This window comes from Amia ocellicauda, chromosome 13, assembly GCF_036373705.1.
Source record: "Amia ocellicauda isolate fAmiCal2 chromosome 13, fAmiCal2.hap1, whole genome shotgun sequence".
Classification (NCBI taxonomy): domain Eukaryota; kingdom Metazoa; phylum Chordata; class Actinopteri; order Amiiformes; family Amiidae; genus Amia; species Amia ocellicauda.
Window position 1 is genome coordinate 18,726,885 of NC_089862.1, and position 20,591 is coordinate 18,747,475.

General features: G+C 37.9%; 1 protein-coding gene across 2 annotated transcripts; it reads left to right on the top strand.

Moving 5' to 3' along the window:
* The first annotated feature begins 4,848 nt into the window (after positions 1 to 4,848).
* On the top strand, positions 4,849 to 20,474 carry sh3tc1 (SH3 domain and tetratricopeptide repeats 1). Of its 2 annotated transcripts, none has more exons than XM_066720083.1 (18): positions 4,849 to 4,944; positions 5,431 to 5,613; positions 7,205 to 7,276; positions 9,215 to 9,342; positions 10,076 to 10,181; positions 10,399 to 10,542; positions 11,002 to 11,200; positions 12,173 to 12,249; positions 12,618 to 12,813; positions 13,435 to 13,559; positions 13,865 to 13,906; positions 14,254 to 15,948; positions 16,919 to 17,099; positions 17,330 to 17,480; positions 17,734 to 17,856; positions 18,081 to 18,231; positions 18,840 to 19,036; positions 19,234 to 20,474. In XM_066720083.1, the coding sequence occupies exons 2-18, from the start codon at positions 5,460 to 5,462 to the stop codon at positions 19,483 to 19,485; spliced, it is 3,993 nt and encodes a 1,330-aa protein (XP_066576180.1). In that variant the 5' UTR covers positions 4,849 to 4,944; positions 5,431 to 5,459; the 3' UTR covers positions 19,486 to 20,474. The 2 variants fall into 2 exon arrangements, with proteins under 2 accessions (XP_066576180.1, XP_066576181.1); XM_066720084.1 differs by lacking the exon at positions 4,849 to 4,944 and adding an exon at positions 4,946 to 4,993.
* The last annotated feature ends 117 nt before the right edge of the window (positions 20,475 to 20,591 follow it).

Here is a 20,591-nt window from a genome sequence, read left to right on the forward strand (position 1 = left end):
TTGATATGCATATCTAAAACCTACATTCATTGAATCTATAACCAGACATCAGTTTTCTTTCAGTGCTAAATGGTATCTATAGACCTGTCTTCCAAGAGTTCATAAACAGAAACCCTACACTAGAGTACACCCAGATCCTTCAAAAAGAGGCACAAAAGTTCAGCCAAGCCCCCACTGAAGCACACACACCCAGTGGAAGATATGTTATGCAGCAGACAGCTGGGAACAAAAACAGAGTGGACACCAGAGAAACCATCCTATGGTTTTCAAGATTACTTCACAAACATCTGAGATAACAAAAAATAAATTAAGAAAAAGCCTTAGCAAATAGAGCAAAGGGCAAATTTGAAGTCAGACATATGGTGCTGGAATGCTAAACTAGGAACATGCAGCCCCCTGGTGTCCAGAGAGAGAAAGTGAAGAAAAGCCTATATAACAGGTCATCCCCATAGGTTTGGTAGTCTGTGAAATTGAATCTGCAAATGAAGATGGTATTGCCAAAACTAAAATTCGTATTAATAGAAATATACAAGTATAAAGGTCATGATATATAACACATGGAGAGGTGCGACATTACAAATGTATCAGGAATATTAAACAACAGTCATCAGCAACAATTCTGATTTGCATGCAATATCTATGAAGGGTTAAACAATTACAAAGTAGTTTATGCCTAAAAAAAAGTACAAGTATGTTATTTTTCTCCTTCTTTTGCTTCTTCTTTTATCTTCATTAGAATCAATGCTGTTTTATTGGCTGATTTTCTATAATACTTAACAACAACAACACAATTATTATTATTATTATTATTATTATTATTATTATTATTATTATTATTATTATTATTATTATTATAGTATAAGTACAATTGGACATTGGAGAAATGTATGTTTCCACTTACTTTGATCTACAGCTTCTCTTTCCCACATCACACCTGAAAATGTTATAATTTCATCGTCCCATCTTTTATGTGGTCATTTTCTAGGTATTGTTTCATCTCTTGGTATCTGTTCAATTCCAGATTGTGTCCCTAGATTGTGTTTTATTTGTGGGTACAAACCAATATAAACTAATATATTACAGTAACATATTTTGCTGTAAAGTTTAACAGATTTGTTAACAAAAAAACATTCTGTTGGAAAGCTGGTCCAATTTGTATTTTTGAAAGTGATCACATCAGTCATATAATTAATATGAATCTTGTACATGATCTCACCATCGCTACACACACAAACCACACGAACTAGAACAATTGAAAGAATGTTGGTTATGTTGTATGATGACAAAGTGCATTATGAATGGTAGACAGAACCAAATTGTAAACATAGGGAACATACACTCACCTAAAGGATTATTAGGAACACCTGTTCAATTTCTCATTAATGCAATTATCTAACCAACCAATCACATGGCAGTTGCTTCAATGCATTTAGGGGTGTGGTCCTGGTCAAGACAATCTCCTGAACTCCAAACTGAATGTCTGAATGGGAAAGAAAGGTGATTTAAGCAATTTTGAGCGTGGCATGGTTGTTGGTGCCAGACGGGCCGGTCTGAGTATTTCACAATCTGCTCAGTTACTGGGATTTTCACGCACAACCATTTCTAGGGTTTACAAAGAATGGTGTGAAAAGGGAAAAACATCCAGTATGCGGCAGTCCTGTGGGCGAAAATGCCTTGTTGATGCTAGAGGTCAGAGGAGAATGGGCCGACTGATTCAAGCTGATAGAAGAGCAACTTTGACTGAAATAACCACTCGTTACAACCGAGGTATGCAGCAAAGCATTTGTGAAGCCACAACACGTACAACCTTGAGGCGGATGGGCTACAACAGCAGAAGACCCCACCGGGTACCACTCATCTCCACTACAAATAGGAAAAAGAGGCTACAATTTGCACAAGCTCACCAAAATTGGACAGTTGAAGACTGGAAAAATGTTGCCTGGTCTGATGAGTCTCGATTTCTGTTGAGACATTCAGATGGTAGAGTCAGAATTTGGCGTAAACAGAATGAGAACATGGATCCATCATGCCTTGTTAGCACTGTGCAGGCTGGTGGTGGTGGTGTAATGGTGTGGGGGATGTTTTCTTGGCACACTTTAGGCCCCTTAGTGCCAATTGGGCATCGTTTAAATGCCACGGCCTACCTGAGCATTGTTTCTGACCATGTCCATCCCTTTATGACCACCATGTACCCATCCTCTGATGGCTACTTCCAGCAGGATAATGCACCATGTCACAAAGGTCGAATCATTTCAAATTGGTTTCTTGAACATGACAATGAGTTCACTGTACTAAACTGGCCCCCACAGTCACCAGATCTCAACCCAATAGAGCATCTTTGGGATGTGGTGGAACGGGAGCTTCGTGCCCTGGATGTGCATCCCACAAATCCCCATCAACTGCAAGATGCTATCCTATCAATATGGGCCAACATTTCTAAAGAATGCTTTCAGCACCTTGTTGAATCAATGCCACGTAGAATTAAGGCAGTTCTGAAGGCGAAAGGGGGTCAAACATAGTATTAGTATGATGTTCCTAATAATCCTTTAGGTGAGTGTATCTATTTGTAGGTTTGTTCTAGTTCAAATTTCTTCACCATTTATTTTAGCCTTCACCCAAAAGATAGTGATTAGAAGAAGGTCTCTAAGCAGGGAGGGCAACACGGATTAAAACAGTATTACAAACTGTATTACAAAGTATTGCATGACACTTTATGTAACACCAGCTGTTTCAATACTGAGAGCATATTTCTTTGAGTAATCTGTGATTTCATTCATGATTATTTAATAGTTATACATTTTTCATTGATTTTGATTGATTTAATTAAACTATTACAACTGACAGTATGGTACAGTAAATATGTAAAGATACAAAATATATAAATATATATTTAAGGTGTTAAATATCTAACCTTCTTCTATTAAGCGTTCTGATAATTTTGCTGTTGGTCTCTGCAACCATACTGCAGTCATTCCGTATTACATTGTTAACATTTTTTTATTCAGCGATTCATTCAGACTGCTGGACGACATGGTTTCCTCAACTCTGTAATCCAGACAGGGGAACTTTGAGGTTTTCCTGTAAGATGAGATTCAAAAGCAGTTTTGGAAAGGAAAGGGAAATGCTGACACTTTTCCTAAGATATGGATGAGCCTGGAAAAAGGAAAAAAAGAAAGTTAATGAAAGGAAAAAGGAAAGAAATAGCAAAATAAAAAATAACCTCTCTGTTTTAGAGTAATATAATTTATATAACTTTTAAGCTGCATTCTATTATACCTTCACAAGTTTCAGTATTAGAGGAAAAAATATTAAATCAGTATTAAAATATTTTAATGTTATGATTCTAGAATGGTAATGAATTATAGTTTTCTCTATTTTCATACACAATTATTTGGACCTGCAAATCAAAAAGAAGTAATATGCAAAACCAACCAACAACCTTAGTTATTTGCATTATAAGTTAATGCAAATTACACTCTGGCTTTGTACAAAATAAATGGAAATTTAAGACCACAGAATATGTGCAATGGTTGACATATTGCAGTTACTGGCAGTCCTAACAATGATTTGTTTATATGTAGGCTACTCATTTGTTAGAAGGAATTTATAATTAAATTAAACAATTATAAACAAATTAAATTGTGGTTAATTTAATTAAAATACATTTTAAAAGTGTTAGGAAATGGTAGGTTAGCATGGCATTAACGTCATGGAAAATGGCTGAAATGTCCTGTTTTTAAAAAGGGTGGGAACTCTGTTATTGTAAAATCAGTTTGACAAGCAGTAGATTAAGTGAAATCAATGTCTCTGAATGATGGACACATGTGTCTTTACTGTGTCTCAATAATTTAACTACTGATAACCATATAAAAGAAACATGGGTTTTAAAGAAATAAGTTTTAAAATGTCTAAAACTCCACTCAAAACAAGCATGTGCCCGTGCAGGGTGACTGGTTCTCTGCATAGGGACAGGATGCTGGGCAATGTGTCTCTGTTGGAGAGGTTGGCCTCCGCAGCCCCTGAAACACAAAGCGAAACAAGCCTCGCTTTTTCTGTTCCTCATCATCGCCTCCCCCTTGACTGTCCTGCCACCCTGGCTTCTGAATTTGGTTCAAACCTCAAGTGTTGCAGGAAACTACAGGAACCACATTTTCTACACCCGTGCAACACATTTTCAAGTGGCCCTCATGAAAACAATATAACCCACTGGCAGAAACAGCAGGTCTCCCACTGAGAGACGTCTTATCAGAACCCACCAGATGGGAGACCCTCAGGCTCCTCTCCTCTGGCCTGGCCTGACCTGCTGCTGGGGTCCCTTCAGCCTGGGGGTCAGCCGTCTCCTCCGGCCCTGGCGGTCCACTCCGCCAGCTGCGTTGAAAGCTGGCATTGTGATTACATCCGCAGTGCTGTTGAAAGAGTCAATCTCACCTGGACTGTCCCTTAGATGGTCCTCCGCAGGAATCAGGGCGTCCATCGCTGCTCCTCAGGCCTGGGGGGATTTTTAATTGCCACTGGGCGAAACTTAGGGGCAATGTTTAGGAACTCCTGGGGGATTTTTGTTTTAACCTAGGGGGATTCAGATGTTATGTTCTGTGTATTTAGGTTCTATAGATATTTGATTCCCCTCCATGGACAATTCAGTACCCCTAGACAAATCAGCAGCACACCCCTCTAATCTTACAATAATATTAAACCAAGTTTCAGTACAAAAAAAGGAAAATATGTGATTGGGGGGATATTTAGAAACAGTTTGGGAGAGGACCTGGCAACACACCTCATCATGTACTCTTTAAAATGAAAGTGTAGGCGGGGGGCGGGACTGGCAAACTTTCGGGAAAAGGGAAAATGCGCACACTCCCTAGATCATGCCCTGGATGCTGTGAGGGACAGTATTGCTCCAGTGATGAATACATTGTGAACTGCTTTGACCAGGGCAATGCACAGGTAAAGAAACTGACGATAGACGATATACTGTGGACGTGAGACTGAAACTGTAAGTTAAAGTTAAACCAACGTCGCACAGGACTCAGTGAGGACAGCAAGGCTGCTGTAAATGCGGTAGACACGGAAATGATGTATTACATTGATTTGCGAAGTGGCTAGACCATGCTTGCGTTTAATGCGTAGTCTTCACAAAGCTACTGTTGGAAACGGGTAGTTCAATTGTGTTTGCACTGTACTCTTACTGTCCACAAAGAAAAGGACAGGCGGACACCTGTCGCGGAAACAGACGGCAGGCCGATCGAGTTTGGATCACTGAGACTGAAGTCTTCAGAAAGACAGCAATAACATGCCTTGCAGTTTCAGTTATATTTTCCACCCAAAGATCACTTCCTTTGCACTGCATGCGATCTGAGTGTATTATTGCACTGTGACTTTGGAGAAGGTGAAGGAAATGAAACCAGGCTCTTTTTCTCTGCACCCAAAAAGGACGAGCAGCTGTGAGCGGGTCCAGGGACATGATGGTGCTCAGCGATAATGCAGATGCCCTGGTGGGGAATGGAGGCCAGATGGATGTTGGAAATATGTCATCCACAGGGAAGACACTCCTAACCACTGGACACCAGCAGGAGCCGGCAGATATGGCCATCGGTACTGGGACAGATGAAATGGGTGAGAGACAGTACTTTGCCTATGTCATGGTTTTCTTAATGTGCAGAGCAAAACTTGTGGCCTGTTTCACATGTGTGTAAAGACTTGTGAATACTGTACTAGTACTTATGATTAAAAAAAGGAAAGTAGATTAAAAGTAGAGAAGTATCACCTCATTACATAATACCTTCAAAATTGACCAGAAGATAACCAAGCTGGTATGACTATCAATAACATAACTCTCCTTGTAGAATCATATAGCCAATAGATTATTAGACGATATTATTTTTTTCCACTATGAAAGTAGTTTTTACATGTGTTTTCCCCACTAAATTCAAATCATTTTCATATTTCCCCCAATAAAACATTGATGAATCAAGAATCCTTTCCGTCGTTTAAAGGGCTAATAATCCCACACTTCTGTGCAGAATACTTTTTAAATTCAGATGGCCGTTTTCTACAATATTATTAGTTTTCTGTGCCTGTTCTGTACACAGAAATATCCCTGAGAGATTCCATTGTTCTTGAGTTGGATAGACCCCAGCCAAGCGTTGGGACATTTCAGAGGCAGTCAAGGCCAGACAGATGTCTCCTGTTTTTACTATCTCATTATTTCTTACCGTGAAGAAGCTTTGGGGGATATGGAGCCCCCAAAAGTCCTTTAGATGTGTTAGATTGGAAATACTGGTACATAAAACTGAATTTCACTTTGGGATATACAGTATAATACAGTATAAAGAACTTTAATAAATAACTATGTAATAATAATATATTTAAAGGTGTTACAGCCTTATTAAATGTTTCTTCAAATATATGTTAATTAATGCAAATTTTATATTGATATTTAAAGTTGAATTAGATATTGCAGTCCATCCAATGATTTGACTGTCCTTTCCTTATTGGACTGTGTTCCTTATTCCCGATTTGAAATCTGTAAATTTGACCCATGTAAATCCATCCGTCCATTACTCTTATCAAGTTCACTTGGATTATGCAAAAGTCTAACCAGAGGATTCTCAGCCTTTCTAGCTCCATGATCTGTATTATCCAGGTATTAATTTCATAGGGAAAAAGGCACATTTGCATAAGTACAGCCAGAGATCTGAAATGTGAATCCCAAATATTTTAGTCTATATGTGTGACATCTGACTCAAATTCTCTACTCACATTGAATCCAGCTCACAGAGATGATGCTGCCTAATTCAGTTTCAGTTTGACTCTGGTCACCAGTTATCTGTTTGCAGTGAAACGTATGGACCAAAACAAACTCATACATTTATATTCTACCTGAACAACAAGAGAGGAAACAGTTCTATCAGACTGCTCTCACCTTCTGAAGTGGAATAAGCTGGGGCATTAATTAGAAAAGCAATTTAAGATTTTGCAGAGAACTGCAGCAGCTGAACAGAGAATTAAATTTAGCATCTGAAATAGACCGCAGGAATTGTTTGCATTTTTAGCAGGAATGCATCACAGGATTATTTTCGACCAAATTTTCTCAGGTTTTAAAAGCAGAAAACAATAACATTGGTCTCTGGCTTGCTGTTGATACCAATTCCATAAATTGGAGGCTGTTATAATAATAACCCCATGATGTACACTTTATTTTCAGACTCTGATCACCTGCAGGAGCCCAAAGCACTAATGGCAGCCTCTGCAGCATCGGAAGACACCTTTCCAACAGGTAAAATGACTTTAAACTGTGACATTCGTATGCACTCTGAGTCAGGATGTCTGTGGCATTTAAATCAAATCACCTGACTGAAAATTAAATTTGAGTAATTAAGCTGAGTCTTAGAGAAGGTGTTTTAGGTCTTCTCAGAAATTATACATCTGTTTCCCGCATGTACTAAGAGACACCTGTGTCTTTATCTAAGCATTTCATTCTCACCTTTAAATTTATCTGAGGTCTTAATGCATCAATTGACAATGAATTGCTTCCTACACATCTTGTACTTGAAAAAGACCAAATCAGTTCCAGCAGAACATAGATGTAGGTTACATTTGATGAACTCGTTCGTGTAGTGTGAGGAATTCTGTACACCAAACACAGCCTAAGGCACAAAAGACACGGGTCAACAGCTTTCATTCCAATTAAATTGTGATTTTGCCACACCTCAATGTACGTTTGTTTATTGTTAGAAAAGGTGGAGTGACCTGAAACATTATAAGCTTTTGCAATTATGTCTAGTGCTTGAAATTAACACACCTTAGGTCCACCTACTATTACATAAATGGAAAAAATATAGTTGTCTGTAGAGTACGTGAAAGGTATGAATTGTTTTTCCCTGTGTGGTTAAGACAATATGTGCGAACAGTCAGATAATTTTCTATGTCATTGCAGATGTTTGTTTTGAATGTAAACTGTTCTTTCTGAAGGTCCAAGAGCAAGTGACAGAGCTATGTTTGAGATTGTTCTAAATTATATACATGTTTGTACCAGATGTACAAGAAGTAAATGTTCAATATAAAATAGAAAATTTGGAAGTTATATTACATGGACAAAAAAAAAATATGAATGAGCTTTAAATACCCTTTTTCTACATATGTTAAATACTATAAATATACACAAACACTTATGAATGTATGTATGTATTAATTATAATTATATAGGACAGATGATGTCACTTCAGTAATGTATGCTGTATATTTTCTTATATTTTAGTAGATAAAAGCAATACAGTCCATATGTTTGGGAAACAATAAAAACATGACTTCCTTTAAAAAACATATTTGCAAAGGGAAAGTTAGCCTGGTCATGCATGTCAACAGCCTGGTCATCACTTCTTAACTCCAGTGCCCTTTGAATGTGTAACCTGTGCACATTGGTTACTTATTAATAGGTTTGGTCAACTGGACAGCAACAATATATTACTTTTATGTAGAGATCTACACTCACTGGCTAAATGTGAGAAATTATGAGCAAAGATCCTCTTACCCCATTTAACCCCATTTTACAGACTTAAATTTGAAAATGTATAGTTTAACTTGAGTGTCGGCAAACACTATTTTGCCTTTTATTGGTGATACCCTTGTATAGTACTATAGACATGGACTTTTAATAGTTTTGTGCATTTTAGGGCCTGCTAAAGATCGTATAGGCCTACATTTCAATAAGATATTTGTATTTCCAGATGTGTAAAAATCTAACATAAATGAAGAGATACATTATTCATTTTATTAGTAATGATATAGAAGATACAATGCTTTAGAGATTGGTGATAGCTAGGTCAAGGAAATCTAATGTTATATACTCTATTTGGGGACATTGACAACAATCCAGGCTACATTTTTGTCACTATGAATTCTCACTGTTTTCCACTTTTTCCATAAAATACTATGATTTATTTGCTATTGCCAACCAAAACTCAACATTTCTTTTAAATATATAAATTTCCAGTTCCCGTTTTATGTTTTAAAAGCCCTACCCGGCTGTTGTTTAGAGGTATGTTGTGAAATGCAGCTGATATAGTAAAAGGTTGGTCTGTACTTGTACTGCTTCACTAAACATTAACCAGAATCAAGTGTCCAATTTTTCATTTCATTTACATCTAAAAACATGATCCTTTATTATGAAAACGTGGCATGACACTCGAGCTTCTTCATATGACTTCCTTTCCAGCGATCTTCATGAAGCTGGTGATGGTGCGACGGAAGAGCGGACATCCTGATGAGGGGCTGCAGGAAGTCCTGAGAGGAAAGCTGCGTATTCTGGAGAATGACAGTGGAGAGGTCATGGCACTGTTCAGTGTAAGGCCCTGCCGTGGCTCCGTGTGACTCATTGTTATAGTGGTCTTTTGCAGGTCAGCACTAGTGTGTGTGCTTCAGAAAACTTGCTGTTGGCAGAGAATCAAATAACTGGTTGGTGCAGTGACTCCAAATCCTACCACTAACACAGACAATTAGTGAACACCTAGGATGTTACTTTACACTTCTCGGACATGTCAGTATGCTCATGTGACCCGTCCTCTGAAAGTGAGGACATTGCAGACAAGTCGGAAACTAAACTATTTCAGTTTCAAGGATATTATTAGTATATTTTGTTAATTTCATTAAAAGAAACTGATTGTATTGATATAAATGGTAATATTAAAAATGTAATAGGAAAGATATATAAAAAAAAAGTTTTCTTGTACTTTGTCTTCTAAAAAGAGAAGACAAATGCCTCCGCACAGCACTGCAAATCAACTGTTCATACATTCAGTGGTTATTTACATGATTCAACCATACATGACCCTTTTTGTAGAACGTTTTTTGTTTGTTTCCCTTTGTTCAAGGTCTCTTAAAGAGGTTTCAGAATAACTTCAAAATGGTTGAGTGTGTGGAATTTGAATTTAAATGTGGTATCTATAAGACTTTAACCCTTGTGTCACTCTCAGAAATTATATAATTGACACTGAGGCTAATTGAGGCTGAATATCACATTTTTTGGATATGGAGTGGATGGATAAATTGTTGTTAAAAGTATTGTTTCTTTTTTTAGGAACTTTCAGTCAGGCTTCTGTCAGTCCACAGTGATGAGGGTGTAATAATGGTCACTTTCAAAACATTTGAAGAGATTTGGAAATTTTACACATATTACGACCTCGGTATGTTTTTGTGATGTTTTTCTTTTTTCTGGAATGTATCCCATAATGCAACGTTGGAAAAATGTCACAACCCAATCTTGAACTAATCCATTATTTACATATCTGTATTGATACTTTGTTTGTGTCCACTCTTGCTGAAAAAGTTTGATGTGTTTTTGAAAACTGTAACCTGTTGAAACTGTAGTGGCATCTGACATTTGTCTAAATATGGCATTAGGCTTCCTTGGGCACTGCATGGAGAATCTCTTGCTTGACCAAGTCTTCTGGTTGAGCCACCTGGATGACGAGGATGTTGGAATTGAAGTCCTAATCAATGAGGAAGCATTACATTTAATGTACAGAGGGATCCTGATGCAGGAAGGTAAACATTTTTTCTACTCCAGCTTAGCTTTGCCTTAATGTATTCATATTGCTCTTATATTTTGTAAGTCACCCTGGACAAGGGCGTCTGGTAAGAAATAAATAATAATAATAATAATAATATTCCACAAATGGTATGGTATTATCACATGACAGTTCTTCTTTTTAGATTGCTGTGTCATGTATCAATTCAATAAGTAGTTAGACTTTATTTAAAGGTATTTTCATATTTGTAATCCGGGATGTCTGAAATTCATATAGTTCTTATATATTTATATTTTTTGTAGTATTACTGTGGCATACATGGTTTTTCTAAAGTGTCCATTACGACTACTCTTATGCTCAGGTTTGTGTGATACTGAAGTGCCATAAATGGTAGCATTGACTTCCACTGTACACTGGTTTCTTCTGAGAGGGCCTGTGGAGTTCTTGCCTTTAAAACAGCTGATATCCTTCTCAGAATCCTTCTTTGCAAAGTGCACTGAAAATCAAGTCTTCGAGAGCATGTCCTCAGGCTGTGAGCTGCTGCTGGACCAGGGACACATACACATCTTTGAACCCCCGTCCAGTGGCTCTGAATGGACAGTACAGTCACTGGCCGATGGCTCAAGAGGGTCCATTTCCAAGCCAGCATTGGAGCCAGTTATCCCATTTCATCAGTAAGTAGAGCTCAGTTGATCTCAGCACCTACCTAATGTCTTCAGACAGCTTGAGTTGTGCATGTAGCCTACACACCCCTCATATGAATTGCTAAATGAGTGCACATTAATTGGAAATTGATTTAATATGCCTTGTAGTATTTGATATTGTGGTGGTTAATGATGTATAGCATTATATTAACATCACCAGAGACTTTAAATCCTCAGTAACAAATCTGTCAAAATGAATAATATGTGCAAATGTACATGTGTTGTAAATGCTCCTCAGAGGTACAAGATGAGATTTCTGGATATTTCTCCACAGTACTTTAATTACTAATATTTTTGGCAAGTGTCTGGAGTTAATAAATGTGATTTAAATGAAACCCCTGTTTGAGGTTTGAGTAATAATAAACAACTGAAATGTCATTTTCATATCATATTTCTCATATTTGTGCTTAAACTGTTTTGTGTTATGTGTTCATGGGAGTGTAGTCCGTCCAGCAGGGTTGTGTACAGGGTCCGTACTTGTGTTGTTGGGGAGTCTCCTGTTTCTCATTCCAGTTGTATGGGTTTTAAAATGAACTGGGGAAGAAGATTAGTGTTTGAAAACGGCTTCACAAAGGGGCTTCTGGAATTGTGAGAGAAAATGATAGAAATGTTTTCAGAAACAGTTTTCTCTAGTTAGCAGCCAAAGTAATTACTAGATTGAAATAAAAACATACTTAAATGAATTACAATAAGGAGCCTAAAATGTCTTAATGCTGGAGTGTTAACATAGCTGCAATTACAGTGATTTAAAAAACAAAATTTAAATGATAATAAAATGATATGCTATGATTGTTTCAACATTTTAATATTTAATCAAGCAGACATAAAACAAACAGTTGTGTCATCCATACACAATAAACTGCATCATGAGAAACACTGCGCTTTTTGTGGTTGCATGTGTTGTAAGGAATACTAAAAAGTGAATTTGTATTTCTTTTTTAGATGGTTCCTTAAATCGTGCCCTGAAAACATCCTGATGAGCACTGGGGAAATGGTTTGTGAATTTCCGTTTCAGTTTGGTAAGAAAAACTCACTCTTATCAGTTTGCAGAAAATGTTGGCATCACACGATCCACATTTATTGTACTCACCACCCCGGTTTCAAAATATAATGACTTATCTGTGTGTTATAGAGTAACCCCTTTCATTCTAATACAAGAGGCATTCAAGTATAGAGCAATAAAGGTGCAATCCAGGGTTCAGTTGTTTAGGTGGTGAAAAAGGGTCTCTGATATAGTGTGAAATCCAAAGTCAGAGGATATGACACTTATCTTCAGACCACATGAGAAAGCGTTTGCTAACTGCTCATAAATGGCCTCCAATCTGAACAACATGTGGATGAAATAAGTGCCCCAACCGACTGGTATTTTCCTCCTTTGCTTTCCTAGCTGTGGGCTCCTGCCTGGCTGTGGTGGAGTATGAAGGCTGTGGGCCAGACGAACTCAGCTTTGAACGTGGCGATTGTGTTGAAATTGTGGGTTTTCTAGTTTCGTGCTTTGAGTGGTTTGTGGGAAAGCATGCAGAAACTGGAAGGGTTGGACTGGTGAAGACAAGCCTTGTAAAGCCAAGCGAATCTGTTAACGAGTAAGTCAATTTATACTCTTTTTAACACAAAACATTTATATTTATATGGTGGAGTTTTCCACTTACTTGTAATAATATTGCTTTACTTTGGATGCATTTGATCATAATATTTGTATTAAGTGTTTAGCCAAAAAAATGTATTTGTCTTAGGCTTCTAATACCTCAGTGTAGACTGCCTGGCATCTTTGCAAGGATTTGTCCTGATATTTATCATATTAATTAAAGATGATGTGGTATTAAAAAAATAAAAATAAATAAACAAACATGAATTAGGTTTTAGAGTGTCTTAAAGAACGATACTCACTTCAACAACTATAGAATATATTCTTATATAAATAAAATGATCACCAACTCAGTCTTGAAATGAATCCCAAAGGTACCCAGTCTAAGTGAAGAACTCATGCAGCTATATGATATACCTGACGTCTGCCTTTCTCCCAAAACACTTTGTTAAATTTGTTAAATTTAGTTCAGTTTGGACTTACATAGCATCTTGTTTTGCTCTTATTTTAATTATCTTTGTGCCATTTAATTTGAATGCACTCCTATACCACTATGTTTAATTGTTTTTCTTTATAGACATTAATGTCCAATGCAAACAATACTTTTTTTTTTTGGCAGATCATCTGAATTTTTTCTAAAGGGGGAAGATAGATCTTTGTTTAAAGATCAGTGCATTGAAGAAGAAACCTTTCATCTGATTAAAAAAATTTCACAAACAGACATTGGTGCCGTTTACAAGCTTGGTTAGTGAATTAAGTTAATCCATTTGGTGACAAAGGAATAATCTTTAATTTGAGCATATACTAATGGATAATATCAATATCATGCATTATATTATAGAAATAGCCCCTAAATACAGTGCTTTAATTGGTTTAGGTTTAGTAGGTTTATGCTAACTTCCATCAGGAATAGATATAGTGTTTCTAAGCAGAGTGGCTATAAAATACAGTAATAATATTCAGGGAAACCATGTTATTATATATTTTATATGATTTATCAAATCATCATCATCATTAATCTGATTGTTTTTTCCATATTTTTTATTCAGATAAACTTGATATACCAGATTCTCCACATATATCAAGACAATGTAAGAATCCCTATCCCTGCTTGTAGTAAACCTGTTTTCTAAGTTATATTATCTAGTATTTGCACCTGAAGAATATGCTTTTAAAATTATTTAAAATTAAATAAATAAAGGAAATCTAAATGATTAGATGTTAGTTCCTCATACTGCTATCTCAGAAATGCTTTGCCTGTATAATAATTGAATCAAAGAAAAAGCTAGAATACAGTAAATGTAACTAATAGTTTTCCCCATTACTTGACACATATTATCACAATATTGACAAGCATTGTATTGCATTGTATTTATAGGTTTGAATTAATGTATAGATTATGATGTGATATATGTTAACATCTATACTTTATTTTCAGCATCTGCCTCTTCCAGTAATGAGAGCGATCCAATGAGAAAGGAGTTGCAGAGTAAAATAAGTGTGTTTCTGAGTGGAGTGAAGGAGCCTCATGTTACTCCAAGTGTAACACAGAGCGAAGAGAGACAAGCAGAGCATGGCGACTCTCAGCCCTTCAGCGAGCGCAGAGACTCCTGCTTCCCTGTGGACAGTGAAGACGAGAACAATCACAGCCCCGACAGCTTTCAGTCGCTGCTCGAGTTCCTCAACTGCAGTGAATACAAACAGGAATTCAAGGACCTCTATGACTTCTCCTTGCTGTTTCTTCACTCCATGTTCCAAGGCTTCGCAGACGACGAAGAACTGGTGTCCTATTTGGGATTGGCAAGGGAGATGGCGAGAAAGAAGAAGTCCCACTGGGCTCAGACGAGAATCTGTTTCCTCTTGGGGAAGCTGTGTGCCAAGAAGTATAAGTTCTCCCAAGCTAGGGTCTACTTCGAGGAGGCTCTGAGTGTTGCAAAAGAACAGTTCATGGATATATTCTTGTTAAAAGCTATTTACACCAACCTTGGGGCCATCTATCTAAAGCAGAAGAACAAAGATAAATATTTGACCACTTTTGAGCGGATAGCTGCCTTTCTGATGGGAATTCCCAACTATATCTGCAGCACAGAGCAGGAGCCTGAGATCTTAAAATACATCTTGAAGAAAGCAGTCCTGGCTCAGAACAAGGTGGCCGAAGCAAGGACTTGCTTCCTGTTAGCCCGGCTCTACACAAGACTTAACCAGAGCCAGAGAGCTTTGCCTTTCATTGAGAGACTGCAAATTCTAGCCAAGGAATTCTCTTTAATAAGCAAGGAAAAACCCAGTGACTGTTATCTGGCTTTGGGTCAAGTTTATAGTGAGAAATATCTCCCACACCTATCAGTGAGCTCAATCAAGCATGCTTCCTTGCACTCTAGTGCTACCTTTATGGACTGTTTAAGAGGGATTGGCTTTGTCATAGAAAACACACCAAGGTTGTACAGTTTAGGAAAATGTGGCATATCAGTGCCTACGCAGGTTGCACCTTACCTTCGGCGAGCTCTTTCTTTTACAGTAGACAGGGAAGACCAACAACCTTGCCAGACTCTTTCCTTGTGTTTATCCCAGCTGCATCAACGTCACAGCATGTTCGACAAGGCCATTAGGTACATGCATGCTGTCATTGACAAGAAATCGTGGCCAGTCTCTTCTGAGGCGGTGAATGCTTTAATTTACCTGGCATGGCTTTACATTTTAAATAACCAGCACCACTTCGCATTGGATATATTGACCTCCATGCTAGTGTCCTTTTCTGAAACCTGCACTGACCTTCAGAAAGGGGTGGTTTACAACATGAGTGGCATTGCTCTGAAGTACAGCAGTGACATCAAGCAGGCGGCCGAGAGTTATCAGAAAGCAATGCACACGTGCGAGTTCAAGCATAACCAGGCTATCGCACAGGCTAACTTCGGCTTCCTGTGCTTGCATACCGGCACTAGAGACCTAGCAGAGCTGAGCCTGGTGAAAGCAGTGGAGCTTTTTTCGGAGCTTGAGGATGTGACCCACGAGGTTAACTTCATAACGGTCCTGCTTGAGCTTGGCCAGTATTATGTCAGCCGGATGCAACTTGAAAAGGGGAGGATTTATTATGAATGGGCTTTTCTAATGGCGATCAAGGCAAACCTCACTGACTGTAAGTACTGTCTTTTATTTTATTAGACTTGGATCAAGAAGGAAGATGTCAATTGTGTCACTTTTTAAAACAATAATAACTAAAAGTGATTTGCTTTAAAGGCGCATTGTGGGTGGATTTCTAGGAAGAGGCACCAAGGGATAAGTTAATTAATTGAATTACAGTATTTAATTATACCTTTAATGTTTAGTTGTGTTTCAGATATACATTCTTGTTCTTCTTTTTTGTCAGGGCACTTTTGATTGAGGGACCATAAAAACACTTAGGCTTCAAAAACATTGTGTTAAAAATAGGAAAAACAAGGCCTATAATCTCATTGCCATTTACTCGGAAGAGCCTGACCTTCCCCTATGTTCAGGGAACCCTGGGGTGGCAAAGTTAGCAGACAATATTGCCTTTGTAACTAAGTTTTGACAGGAGGTCTTCACCATACTCACATAGTACAGAACAAGGTGGCTGCAACTGATTTTATATGATTTGAAGCCCATCTGTCTTCAGCTGACAGATTTGGGGATTTGAACAGCTGAAACAACATTATTTTATATTAGGGGTGTCACAGCTCAATTTCCTAAGAGAAATAATTCATGGTAGTAAAGGAATGGTTGCATATTCCTGCTGAGTTTATTTTGGAGGCATGAATGTATTTTGCTTTTCTCGACGTTTGCATTAAAGTCAAAATAATTCAAGTTGATTTTGATTCCAAAATCTTACAAGATGTTTTAAAAACGGCTTAAGGGGACATATCAAACTATGGTGTCATAAATGTATTTTGTTAAATGAATTCACATATGATTAAATAACATGTTCTGAGGGATGTTAACTTGTTAACGTACGTTTAAGAATCATGCATCTCCCATTCCAAGTCCAACTACATTCTAAAACAGTTCTAAATTGTTTGTCTGCTCTGTGTCTACCCTTTGTTTCCCTGATTTGACATTTCTGTTAATGCTGCGATGCTCTTTTTGCACAGGCCAGCTCCAAGCCACTAGACAGCTGAGCCATTTCTACAACACGGTGTACCCTAACCAGGCCCAATGCATAATCTACAATGAGTACCAGCTGTCTTTAGTTCGAAAGGCAGGTGACAAGAATCAGGAAGGAGAAATACTGGAAACCATTAGCCAACTATACTTCAGTTTAGGCACTGAAAGGTGAGTGGGTTTAAAGTTGGGTAAAGAACAAATGGAAAAATAATAATTGCTGTCCATTTCAGTTATGAATAAATACATCAGCAAACATGGGCAAAATAAACAAATATCCTTGACAAATAACAGTTCTACCTTTAGTACTGTAGCTGCGTGCTGTGTACTTAGTCATGCTTACAACTTTCAGAGGCTTTCATCAGTGAATCGTTGTTGCTGATTCAATCCTTCTCTTTTAGAGCATATAGATCTGCTCTAGAGTACACCAAGAGGAGCCTTGGCATTTTCATTGATCTTAAAAAGAAAGAAAAAGAGGCTTATGCATGGCTTCAGGCTGGGAAGATCTACCACATCCTGCAACAAAACGAGCTTGTGGACCTTTACATTCAGGTATGTGGTTCTTGTGAATCCTCTTGTGGGTCACTCCATTCAATATACCGTTCCCTGGCATACCGTAAAACATAATTAAAGATTTTGAGCACACCTAACTGTTCCAAAGCAGAGATGTTACATTAATTCTTGGTAATTAATGGCAAATCTGTTTTTTATTATCCTTAGAAAAATGTTCTACACAAGTTCCTGATACTGACAATATCCCAACCTGTGAAAGTTCATTATCATTGTGTCTCCTGGTTTCCTGCAGGTTGCGCAGGACTGTGGTGTAAGCACTGGAGATATGTACTTTAATTTGGAGCTGCTAGAACTTGCAGGGGATGTGTTTTTCAATGGGTCTCTGGACAGAGACAAAGCCATTCTTTTCTACAGGGTAGGATTAAATATATTTTTGTATTATTCCTGAATTTCACATTGAATCAGAAAAATCTATTAATTATTGTGTCATAAAATTGCTATACAGGCTTATAACAAGCAATTACAATACATGAACATTACATTATGAAGCTTTATGCTCCTCACACAAAATCTAATGCAGGAAAGCTAATCAGCGCAAATATGGTCAGGTGGAGTATGACAGAGATTTGTACGTTTCAGGACAGGGCGCTTCCGATCGCAATGAAGACGGGCAATGTGAGGGCCCAACTCAGGCTGTCCAACAAGCTGGTGGAGTTACTGATGCAGATGAAGCTCTATGGGGATGCTGTGGAACATGCACAAGCTGCATTGGCCATCAGCATCAGCCTGGGTAAAACAGCAGCACAGCTTTCGACACTGAAACAACACTGCGCTTCCAGTAAAACTTTATATGATTGGTTTGTGGGGTTATTATCAGCTTCCCTTAGAGGTCTTGAACCTGCAATGGTTTTTGGTTTGGTATGTCTCACATTAAATTACACATATCCGTTTGTTAAGTCATGTGAAAACATTTTCTTGAAGAAAATGACATAAAGGGATTGTTCAGGTGGGGAACTAACTTTTAACAGTTAGCTAACAATCAAGAAAAGCTGCATTCAATACATATCCTCATTTCATATTTACCTTAATTCTTAAAGAACTAGTTTAACCAGTCTGATGAGCTGGGGGCACAAATCACAGATGTAATGAACATCCTGTAACCTTTAAGGAAGGAAGAGGTTTTAAAACATGACATAAAAAAGCACAATCTCCAGTTCCAATGCATGATGGTTAGCTTTTTGTTTGATAGAGGATGCTAGCCAACATCAGGTATTGTGATTTGAATTTGTGATTGGTGAGTGAGCTGGTATTCACCCTGACTGAAATAAATAAGCATTGTGTTTTGTCGACTAGTCAGTGTAATATTGGCGTGGTAATGCTGTGTTACTGTGCTGACAGGTGAGCAGCTGAACGAGAGGGTGGCGTTTCACCGACTGGCCGCTGTGTACCATTGCCTCAGACAGTACGAGTTGGCGGAGCACTACTACCTGAAAGCACTGTCCCTCTGCTCCTCCCCACTGCAATTCGATGAGGAGACTCTGTACTACGTAAAGGTGTATCAAACACTTGGGGATATGATTTTTTATGATCTAAAGGTGAAGGACTTTTTGATTCTTCTTTCAATTATACAAATATTTATCATGCAGCTGCCCATTAACATTCCATTCATTCAGTGTTGTCTGTCTGAATAGTAGTTTGTATCCAGCATTGCGTGTCAGGGATCCCAGTGAGGCAGTTATTGAACCAGATTGTGTGCCCATTAAACACTCCTCTCTACTTCACCTGCATACAGGATCCCTTCGATGCTGCTGGGTATTACCACCTGGCTCTGGCAGCTGCCATGGACCTGGGCAATAAGAAATCTCAGCTGAAGCTGTGCACACGGCTGGCCACTATCTACCACAACTTCCTCATCAACAGAGAGCTCTCTCTTTTCTTCTACCAGAAGGCCAGAGTCTTTGCTGCCGACCTGAACGTGCGCAGGATCAACCTGTCACCAGACCAGTATTACCAGAGCGTGTCCCAGTATAAAACATGTCCCTGAGAGCTGGGCCTCTCTGGAAGTGACCGTGTAAGGTAACACAGCTCTAAGCAGATGGAAAGTGTGACATAATGGAGCATGATGGGTGCATTCATTCAGTGCAGTTTGTTTGGTGTGATCTCAAAAGTACTGTGAAAAGAAGCATATATTTATTTTTAATCTTTATAGGTGCGATTTTTTTTAATGTTTCAGATTGATGGATAGTTGTTCAGAAGGTCACTCTGCATGCTTACTGATTTATTGGATGTATTATGGTATTTTACACTGAACCGTAGATCTGTTTTGGGCAGTCATTTTACTTTATAGCGTGAATGTTTGGATTAACACAAATTCTACAGCAGACAAAAAGTATTGTATAAACCTGAACAGGCCTTAATATTTTGTGTATCAGTTGGCATTCAAACACAAATATGTTCTAAGGTTGTCCAAAGTGCAGATACAAAATACAAAGCAGAGAGAGAGAGAGATCTCAACTGCTCATTTAATATCAAGCAACTTCATAGTTCACATGTTAAGGGTTCAGAATATATCCAAGTTCTGGGTTACGGCTTCAGTGACCTTTTGTTACATTACAGACAGTGTTGCATTTTGAACAAGGTCAAGATTAGACTATGGGAATAGTCTTATAATAATGTAAAATAATGTCTGTACAGGTAAACTGCTGTTAGTAAATGAGAATAGATTGGTTCAGTAATCACATCAGCAGCAAATCGTTTGTGCCTTTGTTTACCACATTGGTCAGCACATTGAAACTGCTTATCATACCTACATTTTAGCAGACTAAACTGCAGGTGGACTGCCTTTAAACATGTATCTACCAATACAAATCAAAAGGCTTTTTAAAGTTTTAAATGTAGAAGTGACATTTTAAAAAGGTGTTAATTTTCTTTTGACTCCGTGGTTAGTAAGAATCAAGCTACATTATTATTATTATTAGTATTTTCCATGTATGTGTGGGTTGAGCCTAATAAATAAAAAATTTGAGAATGTAATATCATTTTTTTAATCATTAAATGTGCAAATATCATATTCAGACCATTGAATACATTTTCTTTGTCCTGTCGTGTGCAGGTCCTACCTCTGAAGAATACATTAAATGAAGTATAATC